The following is a 19,011-nucleotide window of genomic DNA, read 5'->3' as shown; positions in this document are numbered from 1 at the left end:
ATTTTTGTTTTTATTTTAAATGCATACATGTATACTAATTAGGTCATAAGAAGAGATGCTTTATGGCATGTATTCGGGCTCTTCATGTTTTCAGTACAAATCCAGTCAATATTAACTTTATCTTTCATTCTTGTGAAATTGGATGCAACTGGTCAATAACATAAAATATGAATCAAATATTGGAGGTCATGATATTGGCTAAACCCTTTCTTTTGAACTGTTAGATTTTTTTTCCAAACCAGAAATCATTATTATTTGTCTCAGTGTAATTTAGGATGGGGGAATGAAAGACCATTAGAGCATTAGAAGTTTTGGATGATTGCTGAATTCTTGTAAAGAAGCACACAGTGCATTGTGTTGTACAGGGTTTCAGAGGATGAAACAAAATATGGGTGAGAGAGCTGAAGTTAGAGAAAGTTAAGAGAAAAAACTTGCTAGGTTAGCTGAGATAGAGCTGTGGCAGTCATAAGTTTACTTAACAAGAATGTTGCATTGTCTGGAGTTATAGCTGCATGGTTAAAAATCTGCTTCTTGAATAAGGATGGTGAATGAAATTTGGTGGATGGAAACTATGTAGAAGCCTGCTGGGGATAACATACATCCACACTGGCTGTTCTTGGTTGGCAAACTTAATTCAGCACCCAGATTAATACCAGTAACAAACCCTTGGTTATATTTAATGAAGTTCAAACTGTTGCATGTATCTGGGCAGGCTTCTGATCTGAGGATATCTTCTCTCCTTCCTTCCAGCCAGCCAGCCATCCATCCATCCATCCATCCATCCATCCATCCATCCATCCATCCAGCCATCCAGCCAGCCAGCCAGCCAGCCAGCCAGCCAGCCAGCCAGCCAGCCAGAAATACTATGGAAATTGTCATGGAGTTAGCCACTCTTCCTCTCACAATGATTTTAAAAAAAAATTGAACAAAAATACCTAGACAATGACAAAGAGAGAGAACCTATTTACATTACCTTTACAATTGGATGCAACTGGAGTCCATTTATTGTCATCTTTACACTTTGACTTCAACTGTTGTCCTCCTGGACATGTGTAGGTCACTTCAGATTTATAGGTGGTGTCAGTGTAGGACTTCTTTGCACCAACAACATCCTTTGGAGGTCCACAGTTAACTTTTGTAACAACTGGAAGTGATAAGAGAAACTGATATCAACGGTGAATCTATGGCAGGAGGAGGAGGGGGAGAATGAGGAGATAAGGACAAATCTAGAATAAAAGATATTGACTGTATAACAAACTGAAGACATCTGCACACACATACAGACATACATATATCACATGAAAGGAAATGGTTAAGGAGCCTGGTGAAATATCTTGTAAGCTCCATGAAGAAAAGGAAACCAGACAAACAAAATTGAGCCATGATAGATTTAGAAATCCAGATAATCCATGCTTTAACAAAACGTCACCAGTCCAATTTGTAAATCCTAAAGTTTAGTCTCCAAGTAAAATTGGTATGTAGTTACTGAGTATTATTGTACTAATGTAGTTGATAGAATGCTGCTATTAGCAGAAGTGTGGTGAGGAAAGAAAAAGAGTTTCCAATACAAACACAAAATTTCAAGAAGAAGAAGGGTATCTGGTACAGATGAAAGATTTGCATTATAAGCGGTGAGGTCAGAAATGAGCAGGTACACCATTAACAAATGAGTTGCATGACTACCATGAAGGGGAAAAATACAAAAATACTAATGATGTGATATATAAATTTTTAACAGACCCAAAATCTATCTTGTTGGATGCAATACAAATTAACATAAAAAGACTGAAATATACACATATTCAGGACAGATACAGTACTGATGCAGACCCATCACAATGAAGAGGTGCACTAGAATGCTTATAAATAAGATGGAATTAAAGAGAGCCTAGCTTTAACTATAACATAATAGAAATGCAAGTTGCAAATGGAATAAATTTGACAGAGAAACTTTTCTATGTCATTTGTACTCTGTGTAAGTTTGATCTATTAAAATAAAAGATCTGTATGTTTATGCTTAAATATCCATTGTCTGAAGGTGTTCACTCTTTGCTTTCTCTTGTTTTGCATGTATACATATTTTGTATTTCATACCCAAGCTGTTATATTTAATATATTTAATTTGTTTATGTGCATAGTTGCCTCCATATCTGCTCAACTTGACCCTCTTATAGCCATCCTTTACCCTGCAGAAGTGGTTCACTATAAAGACACTGAAATCTAAGTTTGACACTATTAAGTGTCTTCTACACTGAAAATCTTTGAATCTCATCAGTTAACTAAATATATATATATATATATATATATATATATATATATATATATATATATCATCATCATCATCATCATCCTCCTCATCATCATCACCATCATTATTTAACATCTGTTGTACATTCTGTCATGGGTTGGGCAGTTTGACCAGGGCTGGCCAGCTGGAAGGAAGGCTGCACCAGATTCCAATCTGATTTGGCATGGTTTCTATGGATGGATGTCCTCCTTAATGCTAACTGCTCTGAGAGTGTAATAGGTGCTTTTATGTGCCACGGGCATGGGTGCCATTTGCATGACACCAGTATCTGCTATGACTGGGATTTTACTTGGCTTGATGGGTCTTCTTAGGCACGACATAGTACCAAAGGTCTCAATACATATGTATATTTATATATGCATGTAATATATATTTATATTTATATACATATGGCACACAAAATAAATAAAATAGAAACACTCTACTGACCTGGGTTAGCTAAGTATATATCCCATTCTCCATCGTTGGGTTTAAGTTCATCAGTCAACTGAGTCACATTACTCAGATCACACAATTTAGCTTCAGCATTGTACTGATAAGAGTTACATCCTACATATTGTTGACAAGCCTTATCACACTCATTTACGGTTTTATTCTTAAGCCGTCCTAAAGTAGCCTTCTTTGGTATGCCAACCCTTTGCAGCATAACAGGCCCTCCATCAACTGAAATAAAATATAAAACGAAATATATTTTATACACATCCACCTACTGAAACAAACAAAGAAAAACACACACATACATTTTCAAGCATATATTAAATATTGTGGAGAATATGGTGCTTTATTTTGTAAACAGCCGATTTATTAAAAACAAATAAATGATCCACAAAATGATAGCCCAACCAGAATTTATGAGAGCTGTAGAACATCTTTAGACTTATTGGAAACTTTGTCTTCTTTAATGGGATGGTTTTAATACCCCCTTAAACAGGTTGTCAACCAACATATCAAGTGTTTTTATGACCATTTAGTCTAAAATAAAAGCAGAGCATAAGAAGAGAGATATACAAATAGATTACCTACAACTGAAACATTCAGGTAGGTTCTTGTTATGTATTCATTCTTAAAAGTCTTGTGGCCAAAAATTTTTTTGTGGATGGATTTTTAAAAAAATAATATATTGTCCATTCATAAAACAAATTACAAAAAAAAAAAATTAAAAAATTAAAAAAAAAAATTTTTTTAAAGTTCGGACTGTGAGGAGAAAATTAAAATTTTGGAAACGTGGTTTTAGGGCAAAATCCTCATCTCCAATGTGAAAAACATAGGAATACAAAGAAATTTTGGAAAAAAAAAGTTGGGGTGCAAATGTCACCTCTGACATGCTACAAACAACAGCTAAAGGACACAATTTCTGAAAGAACTTCCTTTTAAGTTTATATCGAAGATCAGGTTTTTAAATACGCTCATCACAAACACAAATTACAAAATAAAAAAAGGTCGGCGGAGTTCTAATCAAAGCACATACTAAAACCCCTCGTAACTTTTTATTTTTAAGAATTTTCACAAAATATTCTCGATTCTGCCTTCTGCATAATGGAATTAATACGATTATCCAATTATCTGTTTTGTTAGAGAGAGTGTATATTGTGTCATTCTTCCAATTTTCCTGGTAAAAAAATGTTTTGGAAAGAAGGGTTGCATGTATGTTTATTCTTCCAAAACTGAAGACACACAAAATATAGTTTACCTAGAAGCATTGCCAGCTTCACTGAACATTTGCTGAAGTATGCAGTCTGCCCAAACATTACAGAGATGGCACTTTCCACAATGAAGCAGCTTCCTTTCTATGTACCTTACCTTCTGCAATATGGATACCTCTACATCCTCATTTGGCATCAATTTCTTTACATCCCTAAGTCTCGATTGCTTATTTTTGCATGGTTGCACTCAAAAGCAACACAAAGTCCTTTTCTTGTGCAACTTGTTAATATACTTTATTTTATTTCTTAGGCTTTCACCATTCATCAGTCATGAAACCATACATTGCTCTCTTACTACTGCCCCACTTCTGCATAACAGCATAACCCATTTATTTTCAAGAAGCAGAGCGTCCCTATACATTTATGCCAAACTGCCCACACCACTAACCCTATTTACCCACATCCTTATATATATATACATATACATACAACCAAAAAGTCCCTTTTTATTCTGTTGACCTCAACAGTGGTATAAGCTGATACCAAATATGCTTGCTGAAAACCATAATACTTTTGAACATGGCCTTTTCATTGAGGAAGCTAACGTACATGTATATGTGTATTATCAACAAATATCATGGGACGAGTAAGAACTATTTCAGCTTCTACATTACCCAAGTTGTAGCCATGAAACTGAGTTACCAATATTTGCTATATGGGATATCAAAAGACTGAGCAATCTTTCAGCTACCAGCATAAAGTAAGTTTTTTGAACAGTAACCCTATTTTACTAGAAAAATTAACACCAAAACGAGGCTGGATCACACAATATTGAGGTCATTTTGAGGTCAATGTTAGGATTTTCTTCTAATCTAAGCTGCCATTGTACATGTTTTTGGTGCCAAAAATTTCAGCATTGTTCATCAGAAAATTACTGAAAAACATGTTTATAAACAAAATTGTTTGCTTGATGCTCCTCGAATGCTGATTCCGCCCATAAGAAAGGAACAAATATTACAATGTGGCTGTAGGACATAACACCCAGGCAATGCTGGGGTGCATTGCTAGTTTCTATAATAAAATACAAAAAATAATTACAATTTACTCGTTGGTAGTAATCTCTGATATTGATTTTCTTAATTTTCTTGGAGGAAGTTGCAGTATACTTTGATAAGAAACATTTTCCTTTTTCTAAATTTACTTCAAATGATAAACATTTTGGGACAGACAAACATTTTTCTGCACAGTCTTTTGCTGTTAAATTTTTCTTCTTCCACACAGTTTTCCCAGTTATAACTATAGCTGCACCTTTTACTTTCACAAAATGGATCTGAGCATCTACAATTAAAGGAAAATTTAAACCAATAAACAATAACATATACTATAAAAACAACAACTTTTCATCATTGAGGTTAAGTTAAAACTTTGAGGTAGGAATTGATCAACGAAATTGGCATCTACAACTGACCAGTATCATATTTCATTGGCCCTAGAAGGGCAAAGTTAACATCAGCAGCATTTAAACTCTGAAGCTAAAGAACCAGAACAAATGCCACAACTCATTTTGTCTGACACTCAAACGATTCTATGGATACATCCTTGACAGAAAAATATTTATAATTTTTATTGATGGTAACAATATTAATGATAATGGTTCCTAACTCAAACACAAGGCTACTCATTGAGCAGTGAATATACATCAACCTCAGTACTTGACAAGCACTTGTTTTATAAGAAGTATATAAGGTGAAACACTACTTTTTGGGATTTGAACTGAGAATGTAAAAGGATGTAGCTCACCACTTTACTAATTTTCAAAGGTTTGTCTGGGAAAGCAAAAATCATTTCCCTTCCATCACCATCTTGTGAATCATATAACTATGTCGTAAATATGGACACTCACAACTTAAATTAGCAAACCAAGAAATTTTAATTTGTGGAAATTTTACTTTTAATGAGATGACAAAAAGAAAAGAGATTATCTTCACAAGGCTCACTTTTCTGAATTTCATGACCAAAATAAAACATTAACACAATAATTTTAACCCTGACACACCATCACACACATACTAAGAGTGAATCTTTAATTAATCATAATATTTTGGTTCAACGAGTAGTCACTTTGCTATTTGTTTTCCATGCAGGAAGTGACCCTGATTATTTTGCCATAGGTATTCTTTTAGTATAAATAGGAATTAAGTGAAGTGTGTCAATGATATGGGTTTGATCCTCAGTGCAATTCACTTCATTTTATAGAGGCATTTAGTGCACTTGAAATCACACAATCTCATTGTTTTCCCTAAATACAGGGGTTGGACAAAATAATGGAAGCATCTTAAAATTTCAAACAAATTTATTTTAATATGTGGTAGGACCACCTTTGGCAGTAGTTACAGCTTGAATTCTATGAGAAAGTTTGAAAGACTCGTTCAAAGTTTGAATTGTTTCCAAAGGAATTTTTGTCCATTCTTCAGCTAAAACAGTCCCCAGTTCTTGTAGTGATGGTGGAAGACATCGACTCCTTACTTGCTTTTCTAAAATGCACCATAAATGTTCAATAATATTGAGATCTGGGGACTGTGGTGGCGAGATAAGATGTTCAACTTCACTAGAATGTTCCTCGTGCCATTCAGTAACAACTTTAGCTGTGTGAATTGGTGCATTATCATCCTGAAAGATTGCATTTCCTTCCAAAAACAGTTCTGCAAGCATAGGATGAATTTGATCGGATAAAATGCTTAAACAGTCTTGACTATTAATTCTGCCATGAAAGGAAACCATTGGGCCAGAGGATTTCCAAGGCTCTCTCTTCTGAATTTCATGACCAAAATAAGACATTAACACAATAATTTTAACCCCAACACCCCATCACACATACACATACTGAGAGTGAATCTCCCACTAGATCATCACAGAACCTCCTCCATGTTTAACAGTTGAAAGAAGGCAGTCTGGGTCAAATGCTTCTTTTGGCTGTCTCCACACGTATACTCAGCCAGTGGTCGGAAATAAGGTAAAGGATGACTCATCCGAGAAAATAAAATTCTTCCACTGATCTAGGGACCAATTCTGTAGGTTTTTTTACTCCACTCTAAATGTGTTGCAACGTTTGTTTTTGAAAGTGGTGGTTTTCTGATTGCAGCCCTCCCATGAAATCTGGCTCTGTGCAGCTCCCAGTGAACAGTTTTTGTGGAAAGTGTGTTCTCGAGGTGATCATTAAGCTCTGCAGTAATTTTGGGAGCTGTACTTTTGTGATCCTTTCTACCAATTCATGTAAGAGTTCAACAGTCCCTATCTGAAAGTTTTGGTTTTCTTCCAGAGTTTTGTTTCAACAAGGAGGTTTTTCCTTCTTTGTCAAAGGCTGTCATTACTTTTGAGACAGTACTTCTTGATACACCAAACATTTTGGCTGTTTTCGTTACACTAGTGCCTGTCATATGAGCACCAACAATTTGACCTCTTTGAAAGTTCAAAAGATCTGTCCTTTTAATGAATTTTAATTACCTTTTTCTGATGATATCTGAAAAGAAACAGCAATTTTAGCTAAACATATTAAGCAACACTAATAATAAATCAAAAAACAAAAATAAACAAGCTTTTGATGGTTTTATAGATATTTCAAAATTATGATGCTATGATGCTAGGTGTTTCCATTATTTTGTCCCTTCCCCTGTATATATGACCATGTGTCTAAACAAGGAATACATAATTTAGTGCAACAAGATGGTACTTATATCTTTTAATAAGCTAGTCATGACAGAAACAGTTATGTAATGAAATTCTGTGGCCACTCTCCTTTCTACGTTTGTGAGATTCTTGTGGTCTATGTTCAACATGAGCAATTGCAAGTCAATGTGAATGCTTGATATTGTAATAAATATATAAACAGTGACTAAGTATTGTTCATCACCATCACCATGACCACCTGAAGTGTCTTGTGGTGGTATTGAACCAAACAACAGTTTACAGCAGAGGATAAGCTGTGTCAGATGTGTTAGCTTGTAATATTAAGTTCAACATTTAGTGTGGAACCCCTATGTGGATGCCAATATGTGGAAGTGGTGAGGAAAAACTGTCCACACTTCCAGCTCTTGGTTGGTAGAATTAATCTATCATCCAGCTTAATACTATTACCCAGCCCTTAGGTAGAATTAAAGATGTCCACTTTGTTGCAAGCGTCTGTGAGATCCCTGGTCTGAGAATAACTAGTTCTCCCCCACAGACATTGAGGAACTAGTCATGTATTCAGTCAGTCTTCCTATGACAAACACATTTAACTCAAAACTAAAACAAAATTACATAGACAGAGAGAACAAGAAAGAAGCTACTTATGTTACCGTTACAGGTTTCCACAATTGGATTCCATTTGTTGTCCTTTTCACATATTGACTTTAGTTGCTCTCCCTCTGGGCAAGTATAGGTCACTTCAGATTTATAGGCGGTGGTTTCATAGGACTTTTCTGCACCAGCAATGTCTTTTGGATTTCCACAGTCAATGTCTTCAAAAGCTGAAATTGAAAACAGAAACTGATATCAATAGTGAATGTATATTATGTGTGTGCCCTGTTAAGTAAGTAGGAAAGGTGTTGGTAGGAATTCCATATGATGTACTCTGTGTAACATATGGACATATGACAGGTGCAGTGGAATTACTGTAAGGTTAACAGAGAAAGTAGTCTTTGTATGTAGCAGATGTACAAGAATAATAAACGTTAAAGACACATGGGAATTGGATTTTCCAGGAAGCCCCCATGAAGTCTGTTACATGGGTGACCTAATTAGCAGTGGAGGAAGATATTTTGAATGTATAATTACCTTGATTACAAATGAGATAGAGAAAGTTCAGAGAGCTATTACCCTTGTTAGCAACAAAAAATCAATCTCTGAGTGAGAGGCAGATTTTTATGTCTTTGTGTACAAACAGCTATATTATATAGCTATGAGATGTGGACTGTGAATGGAGAGGATTTACAAAGACTAGAGATGAATGAAGCTAGCATGCTCCAAAGAATGTGCAATATCAGTGTGCATGCTCTAAGAAGTGCAAATGTGTTGACAGAGAAATTAGGCATAATAGGAGTAATGCAATGTACAAGAGAGAAGACTGGTGACTTGGCCACGTAATATGTCTAGATGAAGGCAGCTATATAAAGAAGATGCCAATTGCTTGAAGTGGAAGGAACTTATGAAAGAAAAAGACCCAGTAAGATATCAGGTCAAATAGTGAGCTGATCTCTAGATGCTGGACCACACAAAGGAGGTGACAAAGGATGGAGCTGTCCGAGTATACGAAGTGGACAACCTGCTCACCTCAGTAAAACTAAGTTCTGGAAGTGCCTCATATATGGTGCTCTCCACCGACATATTACAATGAACCAACCAGCCACCATACTAACCTACTTACCTATCTAGATACATAGCTACTTAACTACATATCTATCAACATACATACATAAAGATATATGTGTGTATATATATATATATATAGAGGATTGCTGAATCCTGGTGAAGGACCCACAGCACTATACTGTACAGAGTTTTGGCTGATGGTGTATGGTACGGGTGAAAAAGTTAGAAATTAAGAGAAGACACACATAGAATCCTTTGGGTGTAAGTGTGAGGTTAAGAAGGTTAGTTCACAACTCTGTGGTCTGGGTGGAGTCTTGCTTATGTGGTTAAAAATTTGCTCCACAACTAAGGATGAAATTTGGTAGATGAAAGCTGTGTGGAAGCCTGTTGGAGGGAAAAACTGCCACATATCTCCTATTTGGTTGGTAGACTTAATCCATCATCCAATTTAATACCTGGCCCTTGGGTAGAATAAATGATTTCCCCTCTATTGCAAGTATTTGGGGAGGTCTTTGAACCGAGGATAGCTTCCTTTCTCCCTCCCTCTATCTATAATCACTGTGGAAATTGCCATATAGTCAGCCAGTCCTACTCTGACAAAGACATTTAGCATAAAAATAAAACAAAATTACATAGAGATGAAAAGAGAGAAGCTATTTGCATTACCTTCACAGGTAGAATCTAATGAAGTCCATTTGTTGTCCTTTTCACATTTTGATTTTAGTTTTTCTCCATGTGGACATGTGTAAGTCACTTCATCTCTGTAGTTGGTGGAACTGTAGGACTTTGATGTACCAGCAATGTCTCTTGGTGGTCCACAGTTTATTTTGTCATTAGCTGGAATTGAAAACAGAAATTGATATCAATGGTGTGTGCATTTTAGGAAGAGGGTGAGAATGAGGAAATAATGACAATGTTACAACGAAACATATTGCATGAATCAAATTGAAGAAATTTGCTTACACATATAAAAACGTGCTATTTCAGAATAGGTCACCCACATGTATTTTCTCTGTTTTGATAGGAATTAAAAAAAAATTTTTCTTCACCATGAACTTGAAAATGATGGGGGGGGGGGGGAAGTTGTAAATCTAGCTCAGTTAATGGTTCTTCATAAAAATAACATTGATGCTGCTTGGGTTTGAAAGATTGATCTTTATGAAAACCTCCTTGAAGAATATGAAGATGCAAGCTGGAAAGCAGAGCATTTTCCAATCAAAGTTAGATGTAGGGGATTTCTTGGACACAGTGTGAGGCAACTGTTGTTACCATTAGGCCTAACTCATTGTAAAGCAAATACCACCAGGAGTGATATCAAAACTACAGTGGTAAAGAGAAGTGCATACCTTAATTTTTAATGATATGGCATCAGCAAGTAGCGATTCCAACTTTAAACAAAACATAAATGTAAAAAACAGGGATTTGTCTTCAGACGAATCTGATATTGATATTTACAAATCTTCATCAAACGAAGAAAATTTTGATAATGAAAGTGATAAAAATGGAAGCGATGAAAATGATATTGAAAACATTATGGCAATATGGTTGAAGATTACTACATCAACCATAATTCTTGATTTCGTAGACAAAACTAGTCCACAACATGGTCAAACTCCCAATGTTCAACTATTGGACTATTTATTTTTATTTTTACTGCAAAGTACTTTTGAAACTGTCACGGAGGAAACAAATAAATATGCTCAATGCATAATTTCTATTCGTGGAAGACCTAATCCACTATGGAAGCCAAATAATATTGCAGAAATGCGAGCTTTTTTTCTATAAACACTATGTTTGATATCAAGCAGATTCCTCAACTGTGGAACCACTGGAGTCCTGACATAAGGTATAAAAAAATAAATGCGCCCTTTTAAAGCCTAGCCAGGCTCATGGGCCCGGTTTCCCAGTTTCAATGGCATATGTGTTCCCCAGCTGGATGGGATGCCAGTCCATCGCAGCGTTACTCATTTTTGCCAGCTGAGTGGACTGGAGCAACATGAAATGAAGTGTTTTGCTTAAGAACACAACACGTCGCCCGGTCCAGGAATCGAAACCATAATCTTACGATCATGGTGCTGACACCCTAACCACTAAGCCAAGCGCCTCCACATGATATAAGGTATGGTGATCCATATATCTCCAGCATTATGTCTAAATATAGTTGATTCAAATATTGTTTATGTAAAAAGCCACTAAGCACCTCCGCCACCAAAGGACTATGACCATTTGAAATTTCAGGTTCACATCACATCTCAGTTACGTGAGGGATTTTCTTCCAGAAAGAACAGAACTGGGAGAAAAGCAAAATCATCTGAGGCGGATGTCAAGAGAAAAAATATTGACTTCCATAAAGTGGAAAAAATGGAAGGTAAAAAGTTTGCAGAATGTGTTCGCTGCAAAAAAGAAAAGCTGCAAAAGGATATTGAGACAATATGTGTGTGTGCATGTGCACATATATATAATATATGTGCATGTCTAGATACACACAAAAGCGACATATGCATGCAGACACACATAAAATTTAATGAATACACTCCACTGACCTGGGTTCATGATATGTATATCCCATCCATCTTTGTTGGGTTTAAGGTCATAAGTCAAGTGAGTCTCATTAGATGGATTACAGAATTCTTTTTTTTCATGGTACTCATAAGATTTACATCCTGGAATTTGAAGGCAAGCATCTTCACACTCCTTTAAAGTGATTCCTTTAATCTGATCAAATGTATCATGCTCTGGTATGGCAGTTTTTTTAAATGTAAAAACATCATCATCGGCTAGATAAAAAAGAAATGAAAGAAAACAAGAAAGACATTTTATATTCACACACACATATTAAATATTATATAGAATTTAGTGCACAATTTGTTTTAAATGGTCATCATCATCATCACCATCATCATCATTGAACGTTCATTATCCATGGGTTGCACATGCCTGCATTATAAACAAATAATTGATGCACAAAATGACAATTAAGTCAGAATTCATGTGAATGTAGAACATCTTCAGGCTCATTTGAAACCTTCTTTCAAAATTTAAGTTGCATGTAATCCATTGGTACTTTCCTATAATGGTGTGCTTTTGTAGAATTTTAACATAGTTCAAAAAATGGTGAACCAGCATGTGAAGTATCCTTTTGGTAATTTAATCCTAAAAAAAAGCACACCATCAGAAGAGGTCTAAAATATCTAAAATTCTGAGATCAATGTTGTGAGAACTCTTTAGTTCCAGTATACGGTTTCTCTGATTTTAGTAGCATGGCAATATGTACACATGTGGTAAAGCTTTCCAAAGACAAACCAGTTACTCTTGCCTCAGAGCTCATATTCACTTGCAAAGCAAATTAAGAAATAACTAGACAAGACCAGTTGCTCATCGACTTGTTCTTCACTCACAATTCCTCAGATATTAAAGTAATAAAGCAGGGGTTTGGTAAAAGCATTGGTGATAAGATGGGCTTCCAGCCATAACCATGTAAATATATCAGAAATACACAACTAAATTGATTAGCATTACATTTTTTCTTATTCTAAATATCAATTTATGGAGGAGAGCAACAAATGGTGAGATACTGTGAAAATGTCATGCTACCTTGCTATACATCTTCCAATTCTTTACATTTCAAGTTCAAAACTCTGCTAAGGAAAACTGCCTTTCATCCATCCAGTGAAGATACAATATAATACCAGTCAAGAACTGGGGCTGGTGGTTAGAACTAACACTGTTCCTTCAAAACTTGTGCCAAAATTTGAAACCACTACTACTACAATACTATTCATGTTTAAGAAAATGACAAGTGTTTCCTTTGTTGCACACAAAAAAAGAAACAAACATAAACATATTACAGAAAAGTGTTCAAGATAAACAAGTGCAGTGTGAAAATACCCTAACAGTATGTATGGTTCCTAAAATTACTTATTTCTGGAATGTGTTTATGTCTGTCCTTATACATAAATCTGTCAATATCTTTACAGAAATGGTTTTCTATAAACTGTGAAGCACAAATGGAATCACAAATTTCAAAAGAAGAGAGAAACACAAAAAATAATTACGTTTTATTTGTTGGTAGTAATCTCTGTCTTTGGCTGTTTTCAATTTCTTGATGGAAGCTGCAGTCTCCTTTGATAAATAACATTTTCCACTTTTCTTCATTATTTCAAATGATAAACAAGTTTTGTCAAACAAACATTTTTCTGCACAGTCTTCTGCTGTTACATTTTCCTTATTCCACAAAGTTTTCCCAGGTACATCCAGAATTGCACCTTTTACTTTTACAAAATTGACCTTAGTAACTAGAATTAAAGTAAAATTGAGAAAAATGTAAACAACAAAAAACAAATTCAATAATTTCTAATACAACAAAATGGACAAAAATCTGAGGTAGGAGCAGATTGATTAAATTGGCCCCTATACTTGACTGGTATTTTATTTTATGGGCTCTGGAAAAGGAAAAGTTGACACCAGCCAGATCCAAACTCAAAAGTCAATAGACCAGAAAAAATTCCACAACACATTTCGTCTGATCTTGTGATGATTCTCTCAATCCATCACCAACAAAAATATTTATAATTATTGTTGATGTTACCAATATTCATGATAATAAATTTTGCAGTGAATGTAGATTAAAATTAGTAAAACCCTGTATTTAATGCGTGTTTTATCAACCACAGAAGTATGAAAGGTAAAATGCAGGATGTAACTGAATATAACTAGTCATGGAAAAGATTATTGCCCATCTCTTTATTGATTTTGCAGTGTTTTGTCTTGGAAAACTAAAATAATCTCACATTCATCACCAAGTAAATAAATATTAAGAGGTTAATGTGGACACTCATAACCTCATGTAACAAGCTAAGGAATTTTATTTCTTCAAAAATTATTCTTTTAATAAGATGGGAAAAGAAAAGTGATTATCTTAAGGAATTTCTCTCTTCTGAATTTAATGACCAGAAAAAGAGATTAGCATAATGGTTTTACCAGCTGTGAAGGGTGTAATTTTAATTAGTCATCACAACTTTGATGCAGAAAGTGACCCGGAGTAATTTCTCCTACTACATATATGGATTGAATGGTGTGAGTCAATGATTCAGGTTTGATTCTCAGTTTAAGTCAGTTCACTTTACATAAACAATAAGAGACCTTCAGAAAGACATGAATTTCACATAAACTCATGACATTTCTAATTATGTTTGGTCATATTCTTAAATAATGAATACATAATTGATTACACTGTGGTGATATTTATATTTTCTTATAAGCTAGTTATGAAAGAAACAGCTATGTCATGAATTCTATGATAACCTGCAGTCCTCGTCCAGCAAGAGCAACTGTGTATCAATGCGCCTGTTTATAAATGTAATAAATATATCAAAATTAGACCAGATATTGTCCATCACCAACACTGTAAGCATCTGAAGGGCCAGGTGATTGTATTGAGTTAGACATAATATAATAATACCAAAGGATCAACTGTGTCTAATCTGTTAGCTTACAGTAATAAGTTCAACATTTACTGGAAATGTAATTAATGGGCATTACGTGCTTGTAATCTATAGAAGATTAGTTGAGGGGAAAGATCACTAATATTCTCAGGAATATTCAGACTTTTGAAGTAAATTTGACATCTTTCTATAGAAAAGTATTGCCTCTTTTTCCATCAGAAACTACTATTATTATTTGTCTCATTATGATTTAGGATGGTGAAATGGATGACCATTAGAGTATCAGAAGTTTTGGATGATTGCTGAATTCTAGTAAAGAAAAAAATCAGTGAATTGTACTGTACAGAGTATCAGAGGATGAAAAAAAGTATGGGGAAGAAAGCTGAGGTAGAGCTGTGGGGGTAACAAGTTTACTTAACAAGAATGTGGTATTGTCTGGACTCGTGGATGCATGGTTAAAAATCTGTTTCATGAGTAAAGCTTCTGAATGAAATTTGGTGGAAGGGAACTATGCAGAAACCTGCTGGAGAGAACACACTTCCTCATATACTGCTCTTGTTTGGCAAACTTAATCCATCAACCAAATTAATATTGTTACCTGGCATTTTGATATGTTTATTGAAGCCCACTGTGTTGCAAGCATTTAGGAAGGTCTTTGGTCTGAAGATAACTACCTTTGACCCTTCTACCAGTCACAAACAATGGAAATTTCATGGACACAATCAGACGTCCTCTGACATAAACTTTGAACACAAAACTAAAACAAAATTACAAAGACAGAGTCAAAAAGAGAGAACTTATTTACATTACCTTTACAAGACACTTCTGGAGCCCATTTCTTATTCTCTTTACATGTTGCCTTTAATTCTTCTCCATCTTGGCAAGTATAGATCACTTCAGATTTATAGGTAGTAGTACTGTAGAATTTAGTAGCACCAACAACATCTTTTGGTGCTCCACACTTAATTTTTGTGTGAACTGGAAGTGATGAGAGAAATTCATATCAATTTTGAGTTTATGACAGGAGGAAAAAGGAGAATGAGGAGATAGTAACAAATTTGGAGTAAAAGTTATTGACTAAAGAAAACTGAATCATTTGCATGCACATGCACACACTAATTTAATGTGTGAAAATGCTCTCCTACTAACAGGTTACACTTCAAGCTTGATATCCTCTCCACTAGACTTGATGTTCCCCCATTAACGATACCTTGGTGAAAGGATTGCCATGATGACTGTTACTAGTTATAAGAGAAATCTGAGAAAATAAGAGAACCTAAAAATAACGAGCTATTTAAAATTTATTCGTAAATCAGTTCAGATCTTTATTTCTTATTAGCAAATTTATTGGTCACTTTGGTATAAAATCAGCACCACACTCTACTTTCATCTTCAGAAGTTCCTTTAACCATGGAAATGAAGACCAATTTACTGAATCTCTCTTCACTTTGAGAACATATCATATAATTATCTTCTTGCTTTAATGAAGAAAGTGGTTTCTCAGAGGAGGCAGATGTGACAGGTATGATCAGAAAGAGACATAATTTTGTTACTTTGGCCAGAGCTTGATTTAGTTCAAACTCCTATATTATGCCTGTGACTTCTTGGATTCTTCACTGAGTTCTCGTCAGGCATGAGTTTCTCACCAAAATAAAAACAAAATGGTATCATTTCCACTTCCATCCTATTCACCGGATTTAGTACCTGCAGACTTTTATCTCTTCCCAAAGATTAAAATGTAGCTCAAAGGTTGCTGTTTTAATACCATTGTCAAGATCCAAAGTGAATCACAGGAGGTCCTTGACTCACTTACAGAAAATAACTTCCAGGTCAGATTCAAAAAGTGGCCGGTGTATTGCTGTGCAAGGTGACTATTTCAAAGATGATAAACTTTAGGAAAATAAGTTATTTATTATTAATCATAACCAGTCCAGGAATCTTTTTATAGCACTTTGTGTATGTGTGTGTGTATACATATAATCCATCATCATCATCATCCTTTAATGTCTGTTTTCCGTATACACACACATATATGTATATATAAATACACACAGATATGCACACAATAAATAATATGGAAAATTCTACTGACCTGGATTAATGATGATGATAATGATGATTATCATATATCATCATCCTCCTCCTCCTCCTTTAAACATCTGTTTTCTGAATATACACATGTATTTATTTATAAACACACAGACATGCACACAATAAATGAGGTGGAAACATTCTACTAACCTGGGTTAACTATGTATATGTCCCAGCTTCCATTGTTGGGTTTAAGTTCATCACTCAACTGAGTCACATTACTCAGATCACATATCTTATCATGCTCATTGTACTGATAAGAGTTACATCTTAGATATTGATTGCAAGCTTCACTACACTCCTTTAAGTTCACATCCTCAAGCTCTTCTACAGTAGCATTTCTTGGTACGCTAACTTTTTTCATCACAAGAGGCTTGTCATCAACTGGAAAGGAAGAAAAACACAAGAGATATATTTCCTAGTCATTTATCAACCAATCACAAACACACATCACATGCATCACACACATGTATTAAATATTGAAAAGCATGTGATGCATGATTGTATAGGCTGTGTGGTAAGAAGCTTACTTTCCAACCACATGATTCCGGGTTCAGTCCCTCTGCATGGCACCTTGGGCAAATGTCATCTACTTTAGCCTCAGGCTGACCAAAGCCTTGTGAGTGGATTTGGTAGACAGAAACTGAAAGGAGCCTTTTGTATATATATGTATATGTTTATGTGTGTGTCTTGGTGTCTGTGTTTGTCCCCCACCACTGATGTTGGTGTATTTATGTCCCTGTAACTTAGCGGTTCAGCTGAAGAGTCTGATAGAATAAGTAACAGTATGTATGTATATATAGTTCTATGTGCATATCTGTATATCTCTATATCAGTACCAATATGTATGACTAGATTTGTGCCTGGGAGTCTGCATGTGTATATGTGCATAAATATCTTGGAGGCAAGGACTGAGACCATTTGGCATTATGGTGGGCTTCAAGCATGGGGCCTCATAGAGGCAATAACCAACTCCATTTAGCATTATGCAGTGCTTGAGAAGAAGACCCTCAAGCCAAGTAAAACTGTAGTTGTGGAAGACACTGGTGTCACGAAATTGGCACCCATGCCAGTGGCATGTGAAAGCATCTATTACACTCTCAGAGTGGTTGGCGTTAGGAAGGACAAACAACCAGTTGTAAAAACCATGCCAAAACAGACTGGAGTCTGGTACAGCCTTCTTGCTTGCCAGCCCTGGTCAAATGAAGAAAAAGCTACTGTTATTGCTAATGCCACCACCACTACTACTACTCAGGTTGAAGAAAAACAAGAATTTCCTTTCTTACATATAAAAACAATTAAAAATATGCATCAAATTGTTCAAGGTAAATAAAAGTTGTGTGAGAATGTCTTAACAGTATTTATATTTTCTAATATTGCTTATTTCTAGAATGTGTGTATATCTGGCCTTATAGGTAAACCTGTCAATGTCTTTACAGAAATTGGGGTCTATATGGTTTGAAAGTACAAATGGAATCACAAATTTCAGAAATAATGGAAAAGAGAATTCCAATAATAAAATACAAAGAATAATTACACTTTAATCGTTGGTAGTAATCTTTGTCTTTGTCTGCCTTTAATTTCTTGGCGGTAGCTGCAGATTTCTTTGATAAGTAACATTTTCCATTTTCTTTATTTATTTCAAATGATAAACAACTTTTGCCAGACAAACATTTTTCTGCACATTCATCTGCTGTTACATCTTTCTTATCCAACAAGGTTTTCCCAGGTACATCCAGAGCTGAATCTTTTATTTTCACAAACTGGACCAGAGGATCTAAAGGTAAAGTAACATTTAGGTCAATGAAATACAACAGCAACAGCAGCAATTCCTAACATAAAAAATAAGCCAAATTTTTAGGTAAGAACTGGCCAATTAAATTAGCCTCTATGCTTGACCGATAGCTTATTTTATTGCCATAGGAAGGGCAAAGTTAGAATCAACAAGATTTGGACTCAAAAATAAAATTGCTAGAACAAATGCCACAACATATTTTGTCTGTCGGTTGAATGATTCTGTCAATCCAACACCCTTATTATCAAGAATAATTATAATCATTGTTGAAGTTACGAATATTAATGATAATGGTTCCTAACTTAAACACAAGGCCACACTTCCTGCAGGGAGGATATACAAAAATTAATCAACCCCTGTTCTTGAACATTTCTTATTTAA

The 19,011-nt window shown here is 35.1% G+C and overlaps 1 protein-coding gene across 1 annotated transcript in view; it reads right to left on the bottom strand.

Annotated features, from left to right (window-relative positions):
* Window positions 1-19,011, bottom strand: part of LOC128248841 (uncharacterized) — a 353,886-nt gene that overhangs the window by 38,821 nt on the left and 296,054 nt on the right. Inside the window, exons 161-170 of the mRNA XM_089358260.1 lie at window positions 18,373-18,612; window positions 16,986-17,219; window positions 15,555-15,722; window positions 13,356-13,595; window positions 11,844-12,077; window positions 9,967-10,137; window positions 8,289-8,459; window positions 5,050-5,289; window positions 2,738-2,971; window positions 974-1,144 (exon numbers count right to left, since the gene is read on the bottom strand). Of these exons, the coding sequence (XP_089214386.1) occupies window positions 974-1,144; window positions 2,738-2,971; window positions 5,050-5,289; window positions 8,289-8,459; window positions 9,967-10,137; window positions 11,844-12,077; window positions 13,356-13,595; window positions 15,555-15,722; window positions 16,986-17,219; window positions 18,373-18,612 (2,103 nt within the window). The remainder of the gene's footprint in view (window positions 1-973; window positions 1,145-2,737; window positions 2,972-5,049; window positions 5,290-8,288; window positions 8,460-9,966; window positions 10,138-11,843; window positions 12,078-13,355; window positions 13,596-15,554; window positions 15,723-16,985; window positions 17,220-18,372; window positions 18,613-19,011) is intronic.

Source organism: Octopus bimaculoides, chromosome 10 (assembly GCF_046866305.1).
Source record: "Octopus bimaculoides isolate indiv1 chromosome 10, ASM4686630v1, whole genome shotgun sequence".
Classification (NCBI taxonomy): domain Eukaryota; kingdom Metazoa; phylum Mollusca; class Cephalopoda; order Octopoda; family Octopodidae; genus Octopus; species Octopus bimaculoides.
The sequence above is the reverse complement of the archived record's forward strand: the minus strand, read 5'-3'. Positions and strand labels throughout refer to the sequence as shown.